Source organism: Nannospalax galili, unplaced genomic scaffold (genome assembly GCF_000622305.1).
Source record: "Nannospalax galili isolate Female #2095 unplaced genomic scaffold, S.galili_v1.0 scaffold1296, whole genome shotgun sequence".
Classification (NCBI taxonomy): Eukaryota; Metazoa; Chordata; class Mammalia; order Rodentia; family Spalacidae; genus Nannospalax; species Nannospalax galili.
This window is the reverse complement of record NW_008338720.1, coordinates 860227-877389: the sequence shown is the minus strand read 5'-3', so window position 1 is coordinate 877389 and position 17163 is coordinate 860227. Positions and strand designations below refer to the sequence as shown.

At 37.0% G+C, this 17163-nt stretch overlaps 1 protein-coding gene across 3 annotated transcripts in view; it reads left to right on the top strand.

Annotated features, from left to right (window-relative positions):
* The window catches only part of Vps13a (vacuolar protein sorting 13 homolog A), a 242970-nt gene that overhangs the window by 16757 nt on the left and 209050 nt on the right, over window positions 1–17163 (top strand). For all 3 annotated transcript variants that reach the window (XM_008833348.3, XM_008833350.3, XM_017798222.2), the window contains exons 6-10: window positions 10531–10640; window positions 11815–11874; window positions 13617–13676; window positions 13887–13967; window positions 14307–14364. In XM_008833348.3, the coding sequence (XP_008831570.1) occupies window positions 10531–10640; window positions 11815–11874; window positions 13617–13676; window positions 13887–13967; window positions 14307–14364 (369 nt within the window). The remainder of the gene's footprint in view (window positions 1–10530; window positions 10641–11814; window positions 11875–13616; window positions 13677–13886; window positions 13968–14306; window positions 14365–17163) is intronic.

Genomic DNA, 17163 nt, shown 5'->3' with positions numbered 1-17163 from the left:
GTGCTGGGATTTGAACCCAGGTCTTCTGCAAGAACAGCCAGTGTCCTTAACGGCTGAGCCATCTCTCCAGCCCTCATTTGTAGTTTTTGAAGTGTTCTCCACACTGTTTTCCATACGGGTTGAACAAGTTTGCAATCCCCACCAGCAGTGGATGAGCGTTCCTCTTTCCCCACATCCTCTCCAACATTTGGTATCATTTGTTCTGATCTTAGCCAGTCTGACTGGGTTAAGGTGAAATCTTAAACTGGTTTTATTTGCATTTCCCTAATTACTAATGATGTTGAACACCTTTTAAGATGCTTCTTAGCCATCTTTATTTCTTCGTTAGATAACTCACTTTTCAGCTCCTTAGCCCATTTTTTTAATTGGGTTACTTCCTTTCTGGATTCTTTGTTTTTTGAGTTCGTTGTGTATTCTGGATGTAAAGCCGACTTGATCATGGTGAATGACCTTTTTGATGTGTGTCTGTATGCGGTTTGCCAGTATTTTGTTGAGAATTTTTATATCTATGTTCATTGAGGATATGGATCTATAGTTTTCTTTTTTGGTTGTATCTTTACCTGGCTTTGGTATTAGAGTGATGCTGGCTTCATAGAAGGGATTTGGAAGTTCTCCCTCCATTTTTATCTTTTAGAATTAATTAAGTAGTATTGGATGTAGATCTTCTTTAAATGTCTGGTAGAATTCTGATGTAAATGCATTTGGTCCTGGGCTTTTTTTAGTCAGGAGGCTTTGTATGACTGTTTCAGTTTCCTTATGTGTTATGGGTCTATTTAATCTGTTAATCTCTTCTTGGTTTAGTTTTGGTGGTTCTCATGCTTTTAGATGCCTGTCCATTTCTTTTAGATTTTCAAATTTAGTAGTATATAGGTTTTTAAAGTATTCTCTTATAATCTGTATCTTTTTGGTGTCTGTTGTGATATTTCACCTTTCATCTCTGATTTTGTTGATTTAGGGGTTCTCTTTCTTTTGGTTAACTGGGCTAGAGGTCTGTCAGTCTTGTTTATCTTTTCAAAGAACCAGCTCTTAGATTTGTTGATTCTTTGTAATGTTTTCTTTGTTTTTATTTCATTAATTTCCGCTCTGATTTTTTGTTATTTCTTTTTGTCTGCTGGGTTTGGATTTCATTTGCTGTTGCTTTTCAAGGTGTTCTTTCCAATTTTTTGATGTAGGCACTTAGAGCTATAAACTTCCTCTAAGAACCGCTTTCAGTGTGTCCCAGAGGTTTTGTTGAGTTGTATTGTCCTTTTCATTTAGTTCCAGGAATGCTTTTATTTCTTTCTTAATTTCTCCTTTGACCCGTTCATCATTCAGGAGTGTGTTATTTAATCTCCATGTGTTCATGTAGTTACTGGGGTTTCTTTCCAGTGTTGATTTTAAACTTTATTGCATTGTGCTCTGATAGAATGCGTGGAATTATTTCAATCTTTTTGTATTTGTTGAGGCTCGTTTGTGCCCCAGTATATGGTTGATTTTGAAGAAGGCTCCATGGGGTGCTGAATAGAAAGTATATTCTTTGGTGCTTGGGTCGAATATTTGGTGGATGTCTGTTAGGCCCATTTGATGTATGGTATTGTTTATTTCGTATGTCTCTGTTAATTCTCTGTCCTGTTGATCTATCTACTGGCAATAATAGAGTACTGAAGTCACCCACTATTAATGAGTTGGGATTAATCTGGGATTTAAGTCCTGTAGTACTGATTTTATGAAGTTGCGTGCACCAGAGTTTGGTGAATATATGTTCATGATTGTAATATCTTCTTGGTCAGTTGTTCCTTTAATCAGAATGAAGTTGCCCTCTTTATCTCTTCTGATTAGTTTTAGTTTAAAGTCTTATTTTGTCAGATATTAGGATTGCAGTGCCTGCTTTTATCTTTGTACCATTCACTTGGAATATTTTTTTCTATCCTTTCACCTTAAGGTAGTGCCTGTCCTTGAAAGTGAGATGGATTTCTTGCAGACAACAAAAAAATAGGTTTTATTTTTTAGTCCATTCAACTAGTCTGTGTCTTTTGACTTGGGAGTTCAGTCCATTGATATTTAAAGTTATTAATGAAAGATGTTCACATTGGTGAACATAAATAAAAATGACAGGAATCAATACATCAATACAGCTGTGCATTTCCATAGTTACACCTTCATTAAGTTTCTTTCCGTAACCCCTTGGGCATAGTTGTTCTTTTGTTTAACTCTTTGTATTGCTTCAAGAACTCTCTGAAGGGCTGGTTTTGTGGATGAATTCTTTCAGCCTATTTATGTCATAGAAGATTTTTCTTTCACCTTCGACTATAATAGACATTTTGGCTGGGTATAGTAATCTGGGTTGGCATCTGTGGTCATTTAAAACTGGGAATACTTTGGTCCAGGCTCTTCTGGCTTTCATAGTTTGCACTGAAAAGTCAGCTGTAATTCTGATGGGTTTTCCTTTATATGTGACTTGTTGTTTCTCTTTGGCAGCTTTCAGTATTGTCTCTTTGTTTTGTATGTTTAGTGTTTTTACTATGATGTGCCATGGAGAGTTTCTTTTCTGGTCCTGACTATTTGGTATTCTATATGCTTCTTGTATTTGTATGGGCACGTCTTTCTTTTATTTTTGAGAAATTTTCCTCTATACTCCTGTTGAAGATCTGTTCCACACCATTATCCTGAGATTCTTCTCCGTCTGTGCCTATGATTTGTAAGTTTGGTCTTTTTATGGTGTCGCACAATTCCTGCATATTCCATTCTTTTGTCTTCTTAAATTTTTCATAATCTTTGCTTGAGTGGTCTAATTCCTCCACTTTATCTTCCAGTCTTGATATTCTGTTTTCCATTTCATTCATCCTATTGGTGAGGCTTTCTCCTGTCATTTCCAATTGGCTTACTGAGTTTCACTTCCTTCTTCATTTCAGCCTGAACATTCTTCAATATTTCTCTTTTCTGAATTCATTCAGAAGTTTATCCTTATCTTCTTTCAGTTCTTTGATTTCTTTCTTTGTGTGCTCTTTAAATTCACTGAATTCTTTTATAATGTTTATAGTCATTCTTTTGAGTTCTGTGTCCATGTTATCTCTAGGGGTTTCTCATTGTACTCCTCTAGAGGACTGATGCTACTTGGTGGGGATATATTATTTTGATTTCTTATGTTATTATTTTTCCTCTGTGACTTTGACATGTGGATTTCTTTTGTAGATTCTGGTTCTTGTGTGAGACTCAAGCCTTCTTTTATCGAGTTTAGGCCTGCTTCTTTTTGTAAACTTTATGAGCCTTTGTGGTTTACTTGTTCGGCATGAAAAGCTGGTTGGTCTTGGCTTCAGGTTCTCTGTTTTGATTTTATATTAAAGAGGCTAAATTGCTCTCGTCTTGCTGCTTAGGAGTTCCCACAGAGGCCCAAGTCGTGTGAGGATCAGATGTTCTCAGGCTTTCTCCTAAGGTCTGGATCCCTCCAAGAAAGTTGGTGGCCTCAGGAATTTGAGGGCTCGCCTGTCTTGGGAGCAGGGCCCAGGAAAGATGCTGGCCCCCAGGAATGCAAGGGGAGGTGGGGGTGAGAAGACGCCTGAAGGCTCCTGGGACTACAGGGAGGAAATGGGTTGGTCTGGACACAAAGGATCAGGAAGCAGCGGGGATTCTGGGCTAAGAGGTCAGTCCAGGGGTCTGGGGTGTCACGAGAAGTGATGGGCCAGTGCCCCTGCTAGGAAGAGAGGTGGGGTGGGAGACCTGGGTTGGTGAATGAGGCTGGGGGAGTCAAGGCACGGTGGGTGCAGCAGCCAAACTTACCCAGGCAAGCTGTTGGCTCCAGGAAGCTGTGGGGAAACTTAAATTTTTTATCATTATCTTCATTTTATGTTTTGAATGTTTTACTCACATGTATGTAATTGTACCTGTTTTGTGCATTGTCAGTGGAGACTAGAAGAGGGCATCCAATCACATGGAATTGGAGTTACTGAGAGGTTTAGCCACCATGTGTTTGCTTTGAACATAACCTGGGTGTCCATTGCTCGTAACCACTGAGTCGGCTCTCCAGACTGCTTTCTTTAAATTTTTACATAATCTTTATTTTGGTATGGGGTTCATCCTGTTTCTGAATGTTGGTTATCAGAGTCTGGAGCCTGTTAGATCTACTTTATCCATAATGAACTGTTAACGTTCTTTATATGCTGAGCAAAGGATAGTTGCTTGGCTATTTGGGCTGGGAATGGGGAGTTCTTAAACATTTAACTGCCTCTTCCTGTCCTGTCACTGTAGCATGTTCCCTGATTTGCCAGTTTTGTTTGATGTGGTTTCAAGTTCCTGAATCTTTCACCATCTTTTAAAAATCCATCTTGTGATTCAATCACAGTTCGATCTTGGGTTGTTTAGGATTGAGTTTCTTCTTAAAGTTGGCTGAGACCTTTTTTTTTTTTTTTTTTTTTTTTTTTTTTTTTGGTCCCTTCTGTCTTCTTCTGGCCTTGGGGCATTACTTTCCCCCCCCCTCTTTGTTTTTGCTTTAATGAGGAAAAGGGAAATGCATGCAGTGTACCATATTTAGTCAGATGATCTTCTTCCTTATACTTAGGTCCAAAATACAAATGCTTAGTCATGTTTAAAATTCATTGGTGATGTTTTATCAGCATGAAGTTTAAATGCTTCAGCAAGATATATTAAATTATTACATATTAAATTTGAATGCTATCTAGTTCTGCATCTTCATAATTGGCTTTTAATCTTATTCTTTGCCATAGCCATACTGAACTGCTTGATAGTTTACTAAATGTATGCGATTCTTTTCATTCATCATTTCATCACTTCTTCCTTTATTCAATATTCATTTGAACCTTACCAGTATTAGAATGACAGTTTAGTGTTCCAAGATGTGGATGGGATTCCCTTCAGTAACAGTAGGGACTGAAAAGAGAAATAATTCTAGGTTTATGTTTTAAGGAAATTGATGATGAGGAAGAAGACAAAGCAAAAATCAAAAGGGGTGAGCAGATAAGACAAGGAAAATTTAAGTCTATGGTTTCACGGGCAAAAGGCTATACTAAGAAGTATATAATGTACCAGATCTTAATGGGATGTAGATAAGATGAGGATTATAATTTTATTTCTGACATTTGGGTCATTGGTCACCTTAAAAATAGTTGCTGTGATTGAATGGTGAGGACAGAAGGTGTCTTTCTCTGGTTTTACTTTCTTCCAAATTTGTAGGCAGGGTCATCTGCTAAAAGTAGAGAACTGTGGGAATGTTTTTGAAGCTTCAAGAGAGTCAAAATTAATTTTGAAACAGTTGTTGTACACAATCTAACATATTGACCTGAGAAATACAGTAAAATTGCTCGTTCGTAGCTCATGATGACGAGTTTATAGTAATTCTAGTCTTTGGGAATGGCTTTATATAAAGCAGTAGTTTCATTCAGGATTGATACTTATTGTGAGAGGAAAATGAGAGGGGAAAAGCAGTTTAAGTTGTGGGTAAATAATACTAGTAGGTGTGTCTGTGTGGAGTACATTCCAGTTGCCCCTGATCTATGTGGGATACATTCCAAGACCCTCAGTGGACGAGTTAACACTAGTGATAGTACTGAACCTTTTTTTAAAAATTTGTTGTATTTTATACAGAATATCTCAAACAGTCTGAATCATCTTTATAGCCCCTGACTGGAACCTCTATTCTGTGTCCTGGGTGTTAAGGCCCACTGTGTCAAGTCAGTGTCCCCAGACATTCCCCAGTGCAAGTTTAGTCAGATCCCTCTCATCTATCCAAACACCCATCTTTTTTTTCCACAGAGCATAGGGTGGGGGTTTATTTACAGAGGAGTGGGTGCCCCCCATTTACGGCTGCACTGAAAAGTCCACACTCAAATATAGATCCTGTGACTTCCTGACAGCTGCACAAAGTAGTGAGAGAGGTGCCCCCTGGTGTTCTCAGATTATAAATCCTTAGCCCCTCCCCCGCATGCAACTGAGGTTGGCTGGTTGGGTGGGAGGGGTAACTGACCCCCCCCCTACTCCTTGATGAGTATGGGAAGGAGGTGTGACTATAGCTTGCTGGCATAGTGGTGGGAGTAAACTTCTAATTAACACTCCACCCCTTCCTCCGGCTCTTACATTCTTTCCACCAACCTTTTCTGCAAAAGTTCCTGAGCCCTGGAGGGGATGATAGGTGTGGGGTTATTTTCGTCCTATTGTGTCAAGGTGCTGAACTTTAGGGTCTCTGCATCATCAGTTTTCCATGGGCTGTTGGCCCATTTCAGTGGAGTTCTATCTACTATAAAAACACAAACAGCAAGGAGCAAGAACATCTAAACAGTGGCTGCTATAATAACCTAGGGGCGTAAACACAAATGCTTGGCTGAACTTTTTATGTACTGTTTTTTTCTATACATATTTTTATGCTGTTTCAGTTTGTAAATTAGATATAGTAGATGAACAACAATAATCAATAAAAAGATAATTGCAATAATGTGTTGAAATGAAAGTTACTTGAAATGTAGTTGCTCCTTCCTTCCTTCCGTCCCTCCCTCCTTCCCGAAAAATCTTAATATAAGTACTTTGGACCATGCTTGACTATAGGTAACTGATTCTGTGGAAAGCAAAATAGTGACCTAGGGCACTGCTGTATTGTGGCCTCTGAGCTGTGTGAGGGAGTCAGGAGGAAGATCATGGACAGGGGAAGAAGGATTAGTAATTATAGAATGGTGGTATTCAAAGATTAAAATATGGTCGTCTTGTTTTCCAAGAGCTTTATCTGTGGTCTACTTAAGAATCTGTCCTTTTGTATTCAGACATGTTCACTTAACTGTCTTATACCTGTACTTAGATATCCTCGTTAATATTTCTGATTGTAAGGCCTCCTTGGTCAGCCGAGTTTGGGAATGTAGGGAATTAGATGAAAAGAGGGAATATATGTACTGTCTGTACAGAAGACTAGAAATACCAAAAAGGAGGAATACTACTAGCCCTGCAAAAAAAGGGGCTGGAGTTGGTTCAGCAGTTAAGAGCACTGGTTGGTCTTGTAGAGGACCCTGGTTTCGTTCCCAGCACCCACATGGCAGCTAACAACCATCAGTGATTCCAGTTCCAAGGGCTCTGACACCCTCTCTGAGCTCCATGGACATTGCACTAAATGGGTGCACTTAACACACATGCAAGCAATACACTCACACATAAAATAAAAATTATAAAACATTTAAAAAAGAAAATGATTTTAAAAAGAAAAGTATTAATCACTTTCCTTCCAGATGAACAGAGACAAAAAAATTGACAATCCTAAACTAGTTACTTTTCTTTTCCTGTTTTTAAAAGTGCCAGTTGGGGAATGGAGAGATGGCTCAACAGTTAAGAGCACTGGCTGTTCTTGTTTTATCAGGGAGAGGAGCATGGTGAATTCAACTCATGTATCTAAGTATAAAAACAATATATAATGGTATTACTTTAAAGCAAGTTTAAAAAAAATAATTTATTGAGAATTTCATACTTGCATATAAGGTGTTTTGATCAAATCCATGCCCATTCCCTCCCTTTCAATGCCTCCCATATCTCCCCATCACTTTTTTTCTGATAACTTCATGTACTCTTTCTTCTTTGATTTGTTTTTTTATGGGATTTTTGGCTACTCTAACATTCTCCCCTCCAAAGAGGTAACCTTAAAATCTTTTAAGAATTAGAAAAAAGCTCCCAAATATTTTCAACATTTTTGGCCTTTGGAATGGAGTAGGTTGCTAAGAGGCCCAAGGACATTGTGAGTTTTAGCCAGGAAACTGACTACTTTTCTTTGGGGTCTTTTGACCCTTACTGCCTAGCCAATTCCTACCTCCTATTCTTATCACACCATCCTCTGAAGAGGTTACCCAAATTGCCATTAGGGAATTGGGACGTGGACCACTCTGGCTTCTTCCATGCTGAACAGGGATACAGGATGAGGCACTTGGAGTACCCCTTCAGTGGGTCTATCTAAAAGACTCCCAAATTGTATAACTCTTATCTTGAGGAGGAAAAGAAAGTCTTTGAATCATGACTAGGAGATGTGAAGAAGTAAAGGCAAAAGTAATTCACATTATAAGTTCTAGACAAGGAAGTAGAAACAAGTCAGAATAGGGCAATTTTCAAATGTTCATATGAGAGTCCATTGGAATTTCTTGACAAGGGCTTCCAAAAGCATCCCTCTATTGGGTTCTTCCTCATTTTTCTTTTCTCTTCCAAGGCTGGACTCTAGAGCGATAGATTTAGGATTTGATAGCTGTTGGAGTGGTTAGAATCAGTGTCAGTTCCCTCTCAAAGGCTTCTAGATAGGGGGAGAAAACAAATTTATCCATCATTTTAGAACAATGGCTGGTTGTCTCCCTTAGCTACAGGTGGGCACTACGGTATTGCAGGCAAGATTTGAAATCTTACGTCTGAGCAGCACTTTCTGGTTAGGAACAAAATCATCAATGAGAAATAATTATCTAAATAACTTTTTATATAGACTTAAGCCTAATGTCTGGGAAGTATAATCCCTTGGACTCTTATTAAAGTAATACACTTATGACTTTACTCTTTGGTTATACTGTACTTTTGGGTGTTTAAGACCATACAATTGGCCCAAATAAATCAATTTATTTTTACACTTAAGGTCATTTGAGGATCTGTTCCTCAGGGATCACATGGGCTCAGGAGGAGCTCCTGGCTCCTTTTACCAGTTCCATCTATGTGAAGATAAGTCAAAGGTCCTGCATGACCATTTCTGGCTTCACTTGGAAGCATGAATGAGATGTTTCCTCTTAGTTGATTCTCCTCATTGTAGACTAGACACTGGCTCAAGTCCATCTTGTGGGGTCTCCATGGCCTCCCTGCACCACAGTTACAGGACATTTTGAGAGATGTTCCATAGTACCCTGGAACTTAGTCAACCTTGGAGGGCAAGGGGCAAACACTGTCCTTTGAGTCCCTCTGACCAGATTAGTATAGGCCTCAAGTTATGGCTGTTAAACATCCAATAAGGTTAGTTCCACCAGTCTGGTACTTTTAATTATCGTGTGCTATGTAGATAAAGCTTGGGTGAAAAATCCAAATATTCTCAGATAAACCTTAACTAGATATATATTTTGTTTCTTAAACTCGTTGACTAAACTATGACCTTAGAAAATTTAAGATTATGTGTGTATTATTTCTGTCTCATCCTTTATATGTCATAACAAACCTAAACAGGCCTTCATCACTTGCTTAGGCTTTCTCATTTAAAAAATATCTCCATTCCCATATCCTTTTAACATCTTTTACATTCTCGTTTTCTTTTTTTTAAAAAAATAATTATGAGACATAATAGCATTAACAAATACACTTTCCATCTGTTATGAGACTTCTTTTCCTGGGGATGCTAAGCAATGCTTATTCCCTTTCAAGGTTCTAGTGTCAAGTCAATGTTTGATTAAAGTTTTACTGGGGAACCAATGAATTTATTGAGCTTACTTACTGAGATAACTGAGAGGTTACTGAGGTGTATGTATGACCTGATGGTGCATACTGGAAAGCCTTTACCCAGCATGGGTCATGCCTTCTCTTCCTAGCCTTCCCTAGATTGTATATTTTAGCCCTCCCCAAATCCAGGAGACCATATGTGATTAGGGCTAAATTACATACAGTTGGCTGGGAAGAGTGGCTGGATAATCCAGTGAGGGTCCAATGACTCTGCTTGGCCCTCCTTTAATGAATGAACACAACTGTCAAGAAGCCCAATTTTGATGATGTTTAGTGATCATGCTCAGCTGAAGTCATGATGGTAGTTATTTCATGCAGAAGGAACTGCTGTATAGTATCATCTTATTAAAAGAACCTGCAATTTAAAAGGGTTTGGTTCTAGGATCCACATATGAGGGAGAACATTAAGGCAAGTTTTTGACTTGCAGCTATTACTGGCCTTCCTAACTTACATAATTCCTATTTAGTAAATTTGTTGCTTTTGAAAAACCTTTTACTTAAGAGTAGTTAACAGCACTCGGGAGGCAGAGACAGGCAGATATATGAGATTGAGGCCAGCATGGTTTACATAGAGTTCTAGTCCCACTGTGGATATAGGGAGACCCTATCTCTAAAAAGAGGCTCCCCCAAAAAAGAATAGTTAATAAGTTGGAGAGGTTGCTCAGTGGTTAACTGCCCTGCTCTTACAGAGGATCTTAGTTCAGTTCAGCATCCCTGTCAGGCAGCTTATACCCTCCCGCAACTCTGTCTTCAAGGGGATCCAGTGCCATTTTCTGGCTTCCATGGGCACCCACACACATGTGACTTACATTCACATAGACACACACACCAAAAAAATAAAAAAAATATTAAATCTTCAGTTGCTTTAAGAAATAGATTGTAAAATTTAGTATCAATGAATTTAACATAGTTGGCTTTAGTCTTATGAAACAAACTAGCTGTTTAAAAATTTGTGTCTTTAATTGATTTTGAAAGTTTATTGATATGAAAGATTTTGGAAATCTTAAGTATTCCATTTACTTTTTCTTTATCAATGCAATATGTTACTTTAATTTATGGATGTTTAGAAAATATGTTTCCTTTAAGTTGAAAAAGGAATATTTGCAATTTTAGAAAAATGTCAAGAGGAGAAACAGGACACTTTTGCAGAAAAATTAATTACTCAAATCATAAAAAATCTTCAAGTGAAAATTTCCAGTATCCATATTCGTTATGAAGATGATGTAAGTATTTTAATAGGTGATTCAAAAATATAACCATATGTATTTATTTTACTGTTTATCAGCTCTATCTGTGTGGTAGCCACCCTATTAAATACTGGGAGGTGGAAGGACAGAGAGCTGAAGAGGATATGATTTGTCTTTTTTTTTTTTGGTCCTTTTGAGACAGGATCTCTCTGCAGCCCCAGCTGGCCTGAGGCTAGCTATGTACACTGGGCTGGCCTTGAACTCACAGAGATCCACCTACCTACCTCTGCTTCCTGAATGCTGAGATTAAAAGCGTGCGCCATCATGCCCAGCTGTGATCTGTCTTTTTTATAATAATATTTTTAATTTATAGTCTTTAGTGAGTGATACCTTCCTTAAGGCTCAATCTTTGGATCATGAAGGGGAGTTTTTCAGTAGTTAAATGAATTTCACATATGATTATTTTTACATTCTGAAAAGAGCACTGATTTAGGAATCAGTAGAGCAAAGCTTAACTTTTGATCTTAAATAATTTATTATAGTCTTAAACACATAATTAGTTGCTGTTCCAGTTTCCTTTCTGTTGCTGAGATAAAATCACCTGACACCCCTGACAAAAGCAGCTTCAAGGCAGAAATATTTTAGTTCTCTTGTAAGTCCAGGTTACAGTCCATCATTCTGGGAAGTCAAGGCAGGAACTTGAAGCAGCTGGTCACATCCACAGTCAAGAGCAGAAAGAATGAATGCATACAATACCTGTACTCAGCTTGCTTTCTGCACTCTCATATAGTATAGGACCCAAACTCAGGGAATGGTGCCACCCACAGTGGGCTGAGTCTCCTCATATCAGTTCACTTTATACAGATGATCTCTCCTAGACATGCTCACAAGCAAGCTGATTTTGACAGTCTCTCATTGAGACTCTCAGGTGATTCTAGATTGTGTCAAGTTAACAATTAAAAATAACCATCCCAGTTGCTTTACAACATTACTGTGCCAATTTTTAATAAACATTCTGCAAATAATAGTATTCTAGTAAATTAATAAATATCAAGCATTTAATTTTGTTTTAGGAAAAATACAGCAAAAATTCTGAAAAATATTTTTGAATATTTGAAATGATAACTTCTCAGAAATTTTAATTTTTCCTATAAAGCAAGTTTTGTCCAACTGATGAAACGTTTGAGTAATTTGCTTCTTTTTTGTTTAGATCACAAATCGAGACAAACCGCTCTCATTTGGTATTTCTCTTCAGAATCTCAGCATGGAGGTACTTTGTTTAAAAAGGAAATGTAACCATAATTAATTATGTCATAAAGCTAGTCATATTACTGATTATAATATATGAATACCAGCATCAGAAATATACCAGGTATGTGTTTGATTCACTGTATAGAATTGTTAGACCTGATTGGAATTGAGAAGTAAGTAGATGCTCATCTTTAAAACTGTAAATTTTAAATTTCCACTGATATTTTACAAGGTTCTTCTGTAAATTCACTTTGTAATTTTGCATTGTTTTTCAATTTTATTTGTGCTGCCACATATAATACATCTTCTGTGTGATTTTGCGTACAATTTCTTTTAAAAATGTGGCCCTATTGCAAGTGAAAATTAGAAAAAAAAAAAGCTAAATGAAAGATTTTTACTCAGGAAAAGTTGATAGTATATGTTGTCAATACTATTGGTAGATTGAAAAATGAGAATAAAGAATTATGATTTCTATTTGATAATATGAAAATCATTGATACCATAACAATAGATGCTTTAATTATCACTTCTGGAGGTTATTGGAAAATTATTATTATTGCTATTATGTAGTCCTGGGGCTTTGTTAGGTAAGTGCTGTTCTGCTGAGTCATATCCCCAGCTTGAAATCTATGTTTTAAATATCCCTTCTGGTCATCATAATGCATACTAAAGTTTTGGAGCCACTAGTTCAGCTCTCCACACAAACATATGAACTATCTCTTAAAACAGGGGTCTGGTTAAGTGGGATGCCACACGTCTGTACTCAGTATTCTGGAAGCTGAGGGTAGTAGGCATGAGTTCAAGGCCAGCTTGGGCTACTTAGCCAGAAACTGTCTCAAAAGAAAAATGCATAAGTTAATAAGAATTTTCTTATTCTGTTTTCCAGGTTTATTTTTTTGGTTTTGCTTTTGTTTTGTGTAATTTTTTATTTTTAAGTGTTTTTATTTAAACCTGAGCCTTATATGTTCCTTGGAAAGTATTCTAGCACTAAATACACCTCTTGCCTTTTGATTAGTCTTGGAATAAAATCTATAGTTTCGTCTTTACATTATTTAGAAAACCTTTGAAATCTGACCCTGTTTAACATGATGTGGTTTTCACTCTGTTGTGTTTTATTCTCTGTAATGTCTTGGGGTGTTTATTATATCTTACTGCTCTGAATCTTATTCCCTCATAACCTTACAATAAAGTAGTTTCTATTCATGTCAGATTGATTAGGAATAATCTTAAGATTGTACTTTCAGGAATAATTGCAATAAGATTATTTTAGGTTAGTCATCATTTTATCTGGCATATACTCAGGTTTTGATGGACTTGTATATTCTGCCATGTATTAGACTTCCCATAGTGGCACTTACCTGTTTGTAAGTTCTTTTTTATCTTTGTTTTTGACCAAGAATGAGTTCCTTTAAAGCAGAGACTTTGTTGGTGATCAGTTAATAGAAGTTTTGATTATGTGTCTCTTAATATTTTGTCTGTATGAGCTTTGCTTGCATGTGTGTTATGTGCATGCAGCACCCTCAGAGGCCAAAAGAGGGCATTGAATCTCATTGAACCAGAGTTACAGACGGTTGTTAACTACCATATAGGTGCTGAATGTAGGTCTTCTGTAAGAGCAGTCAGTGCTTTTAAAGGTTGCACTGTCTCTCTAGCCACAAATAATTTATTTTCAAAGTCATTTTCATGGGAAATTAGTCTTAGGATATGATAATGACCTCTTATGGCTAATATTTTTGCTGCTGTTTTTTTTCTTTTCGCCAGACCACAGATCAATACTGGATTCCATGTTTGCATGATGAAACTGAGAAATTAGTTCGGAAGGTAAAACAAATACTAGCCCATGGAGTTGAAAGAGAGTTTTAGAAAGATGAATGTTTGTGAGTGTGTGTTGGTGTATGTATAAGAATTTATGTGAATTATGCTTCTTGCTTAACTTAGCATGTGGCTCAATTACTTGAGACTTCTGAAAATACTACATGTTAAAATGCTTTAAAAAATATCAGCCATGTAATAAACTTGATTCATTTCCAGCTAATCCGATTGGATAATCTGTTTGCCTACTGGAATGTGAAATCTCAGATGTATTATCTAAATGATTACGACGAATCATTGGTAAGTAAATATTTGTGCACACATTTTTGTTGGTATAATATTTTGTACAATGTGTAATTTGTTGTTAATAATCTAACATTAAAATCAGTGTTGTTTCTAGACAAAATTTATTAGAATTTGGAGATTTGCACAGACACGTGTGCTTGTAAACACATGAACATCTTAATAGCTCCTGGAACATCCTTTCCTAATAGTTTATGATATGTTGCTTTACCTTTAAAATTTCACCTTGGCTGTTTGAACCATTTTTAAAAATTGCTTGTAAACATTTTCCCTTGTAGATGTAGGATAAAGGTATATTACAATGAATATAAATAAAAATAATTTGTCTTTGAATAGGACAACTTGAAGAGTGGCATTGTCTGTGGAAATATTGTTCCAGAAGGTTATGACTTCGGTATGTTATTCCATAAAATAAAACATATAATCAGCATAATCAGTATAAACTTTTAATTAACAATATTATTTAAATTAAAATCACTGAATTATTTTATGTTAAATTTGGGGGAGCTAAATATATTAAAATATATGTAAAAGGGGTTTGAGGGATGGCTCAGTGGTTAAGAGTACTGACTGCTCTGACAGAGGACCCACATTTGGTTCCCAGTGCTCATATGGTGGCTAACAACCATCTCTAACTCCAGTTCCAGGGGATTCAGTGTTCTCTTCTGGCCTCCACTTGCATCGAATGCATGTGGTGTACTTATGTACATGCAGGCAACACATTCATACGCTTATGATAAAAAAATTTTAAAAATGTATATGAAAAAGCAAAGTATACTTTTCTACAAAAGAAAAATATTTTTGTTTTTGGAAAACAACTACATTTAAAAGCCACTGGGGAAACTAGCAAAAGAGGATGTTAATAAATTATAAACATGGGGCTGGAGAGATAGTTCAGCAGTAAAAGCACTGGCTGCTCTTGCTGAGGGCCTGGTTTGATTCCCAGCACCCACATGGCAGCTAACAAATGTCCTAACTCCAGTTTCAGGGGATCTGATGCCCTTTTCTGATCTCCACAGGCATTGCATGACATGAGTGCACTTATATACATGCAGACAATACACTCATATAAAATAAAAATAATGAAATAAAAAAATTATGATAAAACTTAAGGATTATATCAATTAGTGTACTATTATTAAGACATTTTGTAATAGCATTCATTTTAATAAAACTTACTGGAATAGCCTTAGTGGTTTTATGCACTTCCTATTTGTAAAATGTTCAACTAATCTTTTTTCTTCTGAGACTGTCTCACTCTAGCTCACACTGGCCTCATATTCAGGGCAATTTTCCTGCCTCTGCCTCTCAGATGCTGGGATTAAGGCATAAACCACTGAGGACTAGGCTTAAAGTTTTTCTTTTTTTTTTTTTTCTGTCTTCCAAATTTTTTAAGTGAACATTATATTACTTTTATCAAGAGAAAGAAGTTACTAATACACAGCAAAGAGGAGTGATTTTTTTTTTTTAAAAACCTTGGGAGTACTCAATAAATGTTGATTGATGATGTTTAACCTAGTTCTTGAATTTGGCTGCCTGATGTCACAAACGATATATTATCTTTCCGCGGAGGTTTTCTTCTCTTTATGTAGTATTAAACTCTTCTTTACGTGTTGTTTTCTGTTCATGATTACCTTTTAATTTCCTCAGATGGCTCTTCTGCCAACTCTCGTGGGTTTTTGAAATTTTTTTTCAGCGATATATTACTCTTTTCACTGAGCTACATGCCCAGCCCCTTGTGTCAAAAAAATCTTACTTTCATTATTTTGAACTTAGTTTTATTCTTAATTCGTTCTTCATAGGAAACATGAGGTCAAACGAATTAGATATCTATCATGCATGTTTATGATTCTCAAATCTATTTAGATTTGACTTCTTTTTCCCCTGCCCTACGCTGTTGTTAGTTCTGGTCCAACACGGAAAGAAAAGAATTAGCAACAGAAAGGGGATTGCCGTAACAGGATCAGCTGGTACAAAGTAGAAAGAGATTAAAGAACACAGGAATGGTAGATGAAAACAGTCATCCCTATATTAGGGTTTCTACGGCAGTTTCTAAAGACCCTAACCCACAGGACTGAGATCTAGATCTTGTTGGAGAGGATATAGCCATTGTTGAGAGCTAGGAAGGTCAAGTCGTGTTATCAACACTTGTTGGAAATCCACCTTTGTAACTCATGGAGCTGTTACATCTCTTTGTCTGTGCTCCACTGCAGAACTGCCTTAGCAGGGTCCTGTAGGAAGCTGTTGACGCTGCCTGCTGCTGCCTGCTATACACTGCAGAAGGCTGAAGGTGACATTGGAGAAGCTGCCTGTTCTATAAGAACTAGATGTAGAGACATGTTGAACGAGCACACTGGAAACCTACAGTGCAGCTTCCTTTCTGCTGCATCTCTTCAGTATTTTTCTACAGATGTACCTTAATACTATGCCAGTTGCATAGTATTTTGAGAACTGAAAACTGTTATTTTAGAGCAGGCAATAAAAAGGGAATTTGGTGCTCAGAGGCAGTAGATAGCTACATACCTGCTAAGGGAGGGAAAGGGGACTTGGTGGGTCTCGTCCTCCTTCTGCCCCTCTCTACCTTTTGTAGTTAATGTGAGAAATGATAGATTTTTTCATGCTGAGCTGATAATAATCCAGTAGAACATAAAAAATTAGTGATGCTAGAGATACTGGAAAATTTCTGGATTGACGTGGGACAAAGGATTGATATTTGTCATGTAAAGGAAGAGTTTTGTTAGGGATAGGACATGTCACTTCATATTTAAGGTAGAATTTAGTTTTAAGAGAGTAGTCTTGGGGTTGGAGAGATGGCTCAGTGGTTAAGAACACTGATTGTTCTTGCAGAAGACCCAGGTTTGAATCCCAGCACCCACATGGCAGCTAACAGCTGTCTGTAACTCCAGCTGCAGGGGATCCAACAGCCACTTCTGTCCTCCATGGTCATTGCACCACTACACAGGTGCACTCACCTATGTGCAGGCAATACCTGCATACACATAAAATAAAAATAATAAAAAAGAGAGAAGTCTTGATATTGACTAGACAAATAGATCTGGTATAGGAGTTAGTATGCATGTATTTTTTTTTATTTATTTTAATTAAAAGAAGCATTTCATTACAACAGCATTAACCTATTCAATAACATTTTTCTGAGCTAGGGTACATCTCTTTCAAAATTGGCTGTACATTT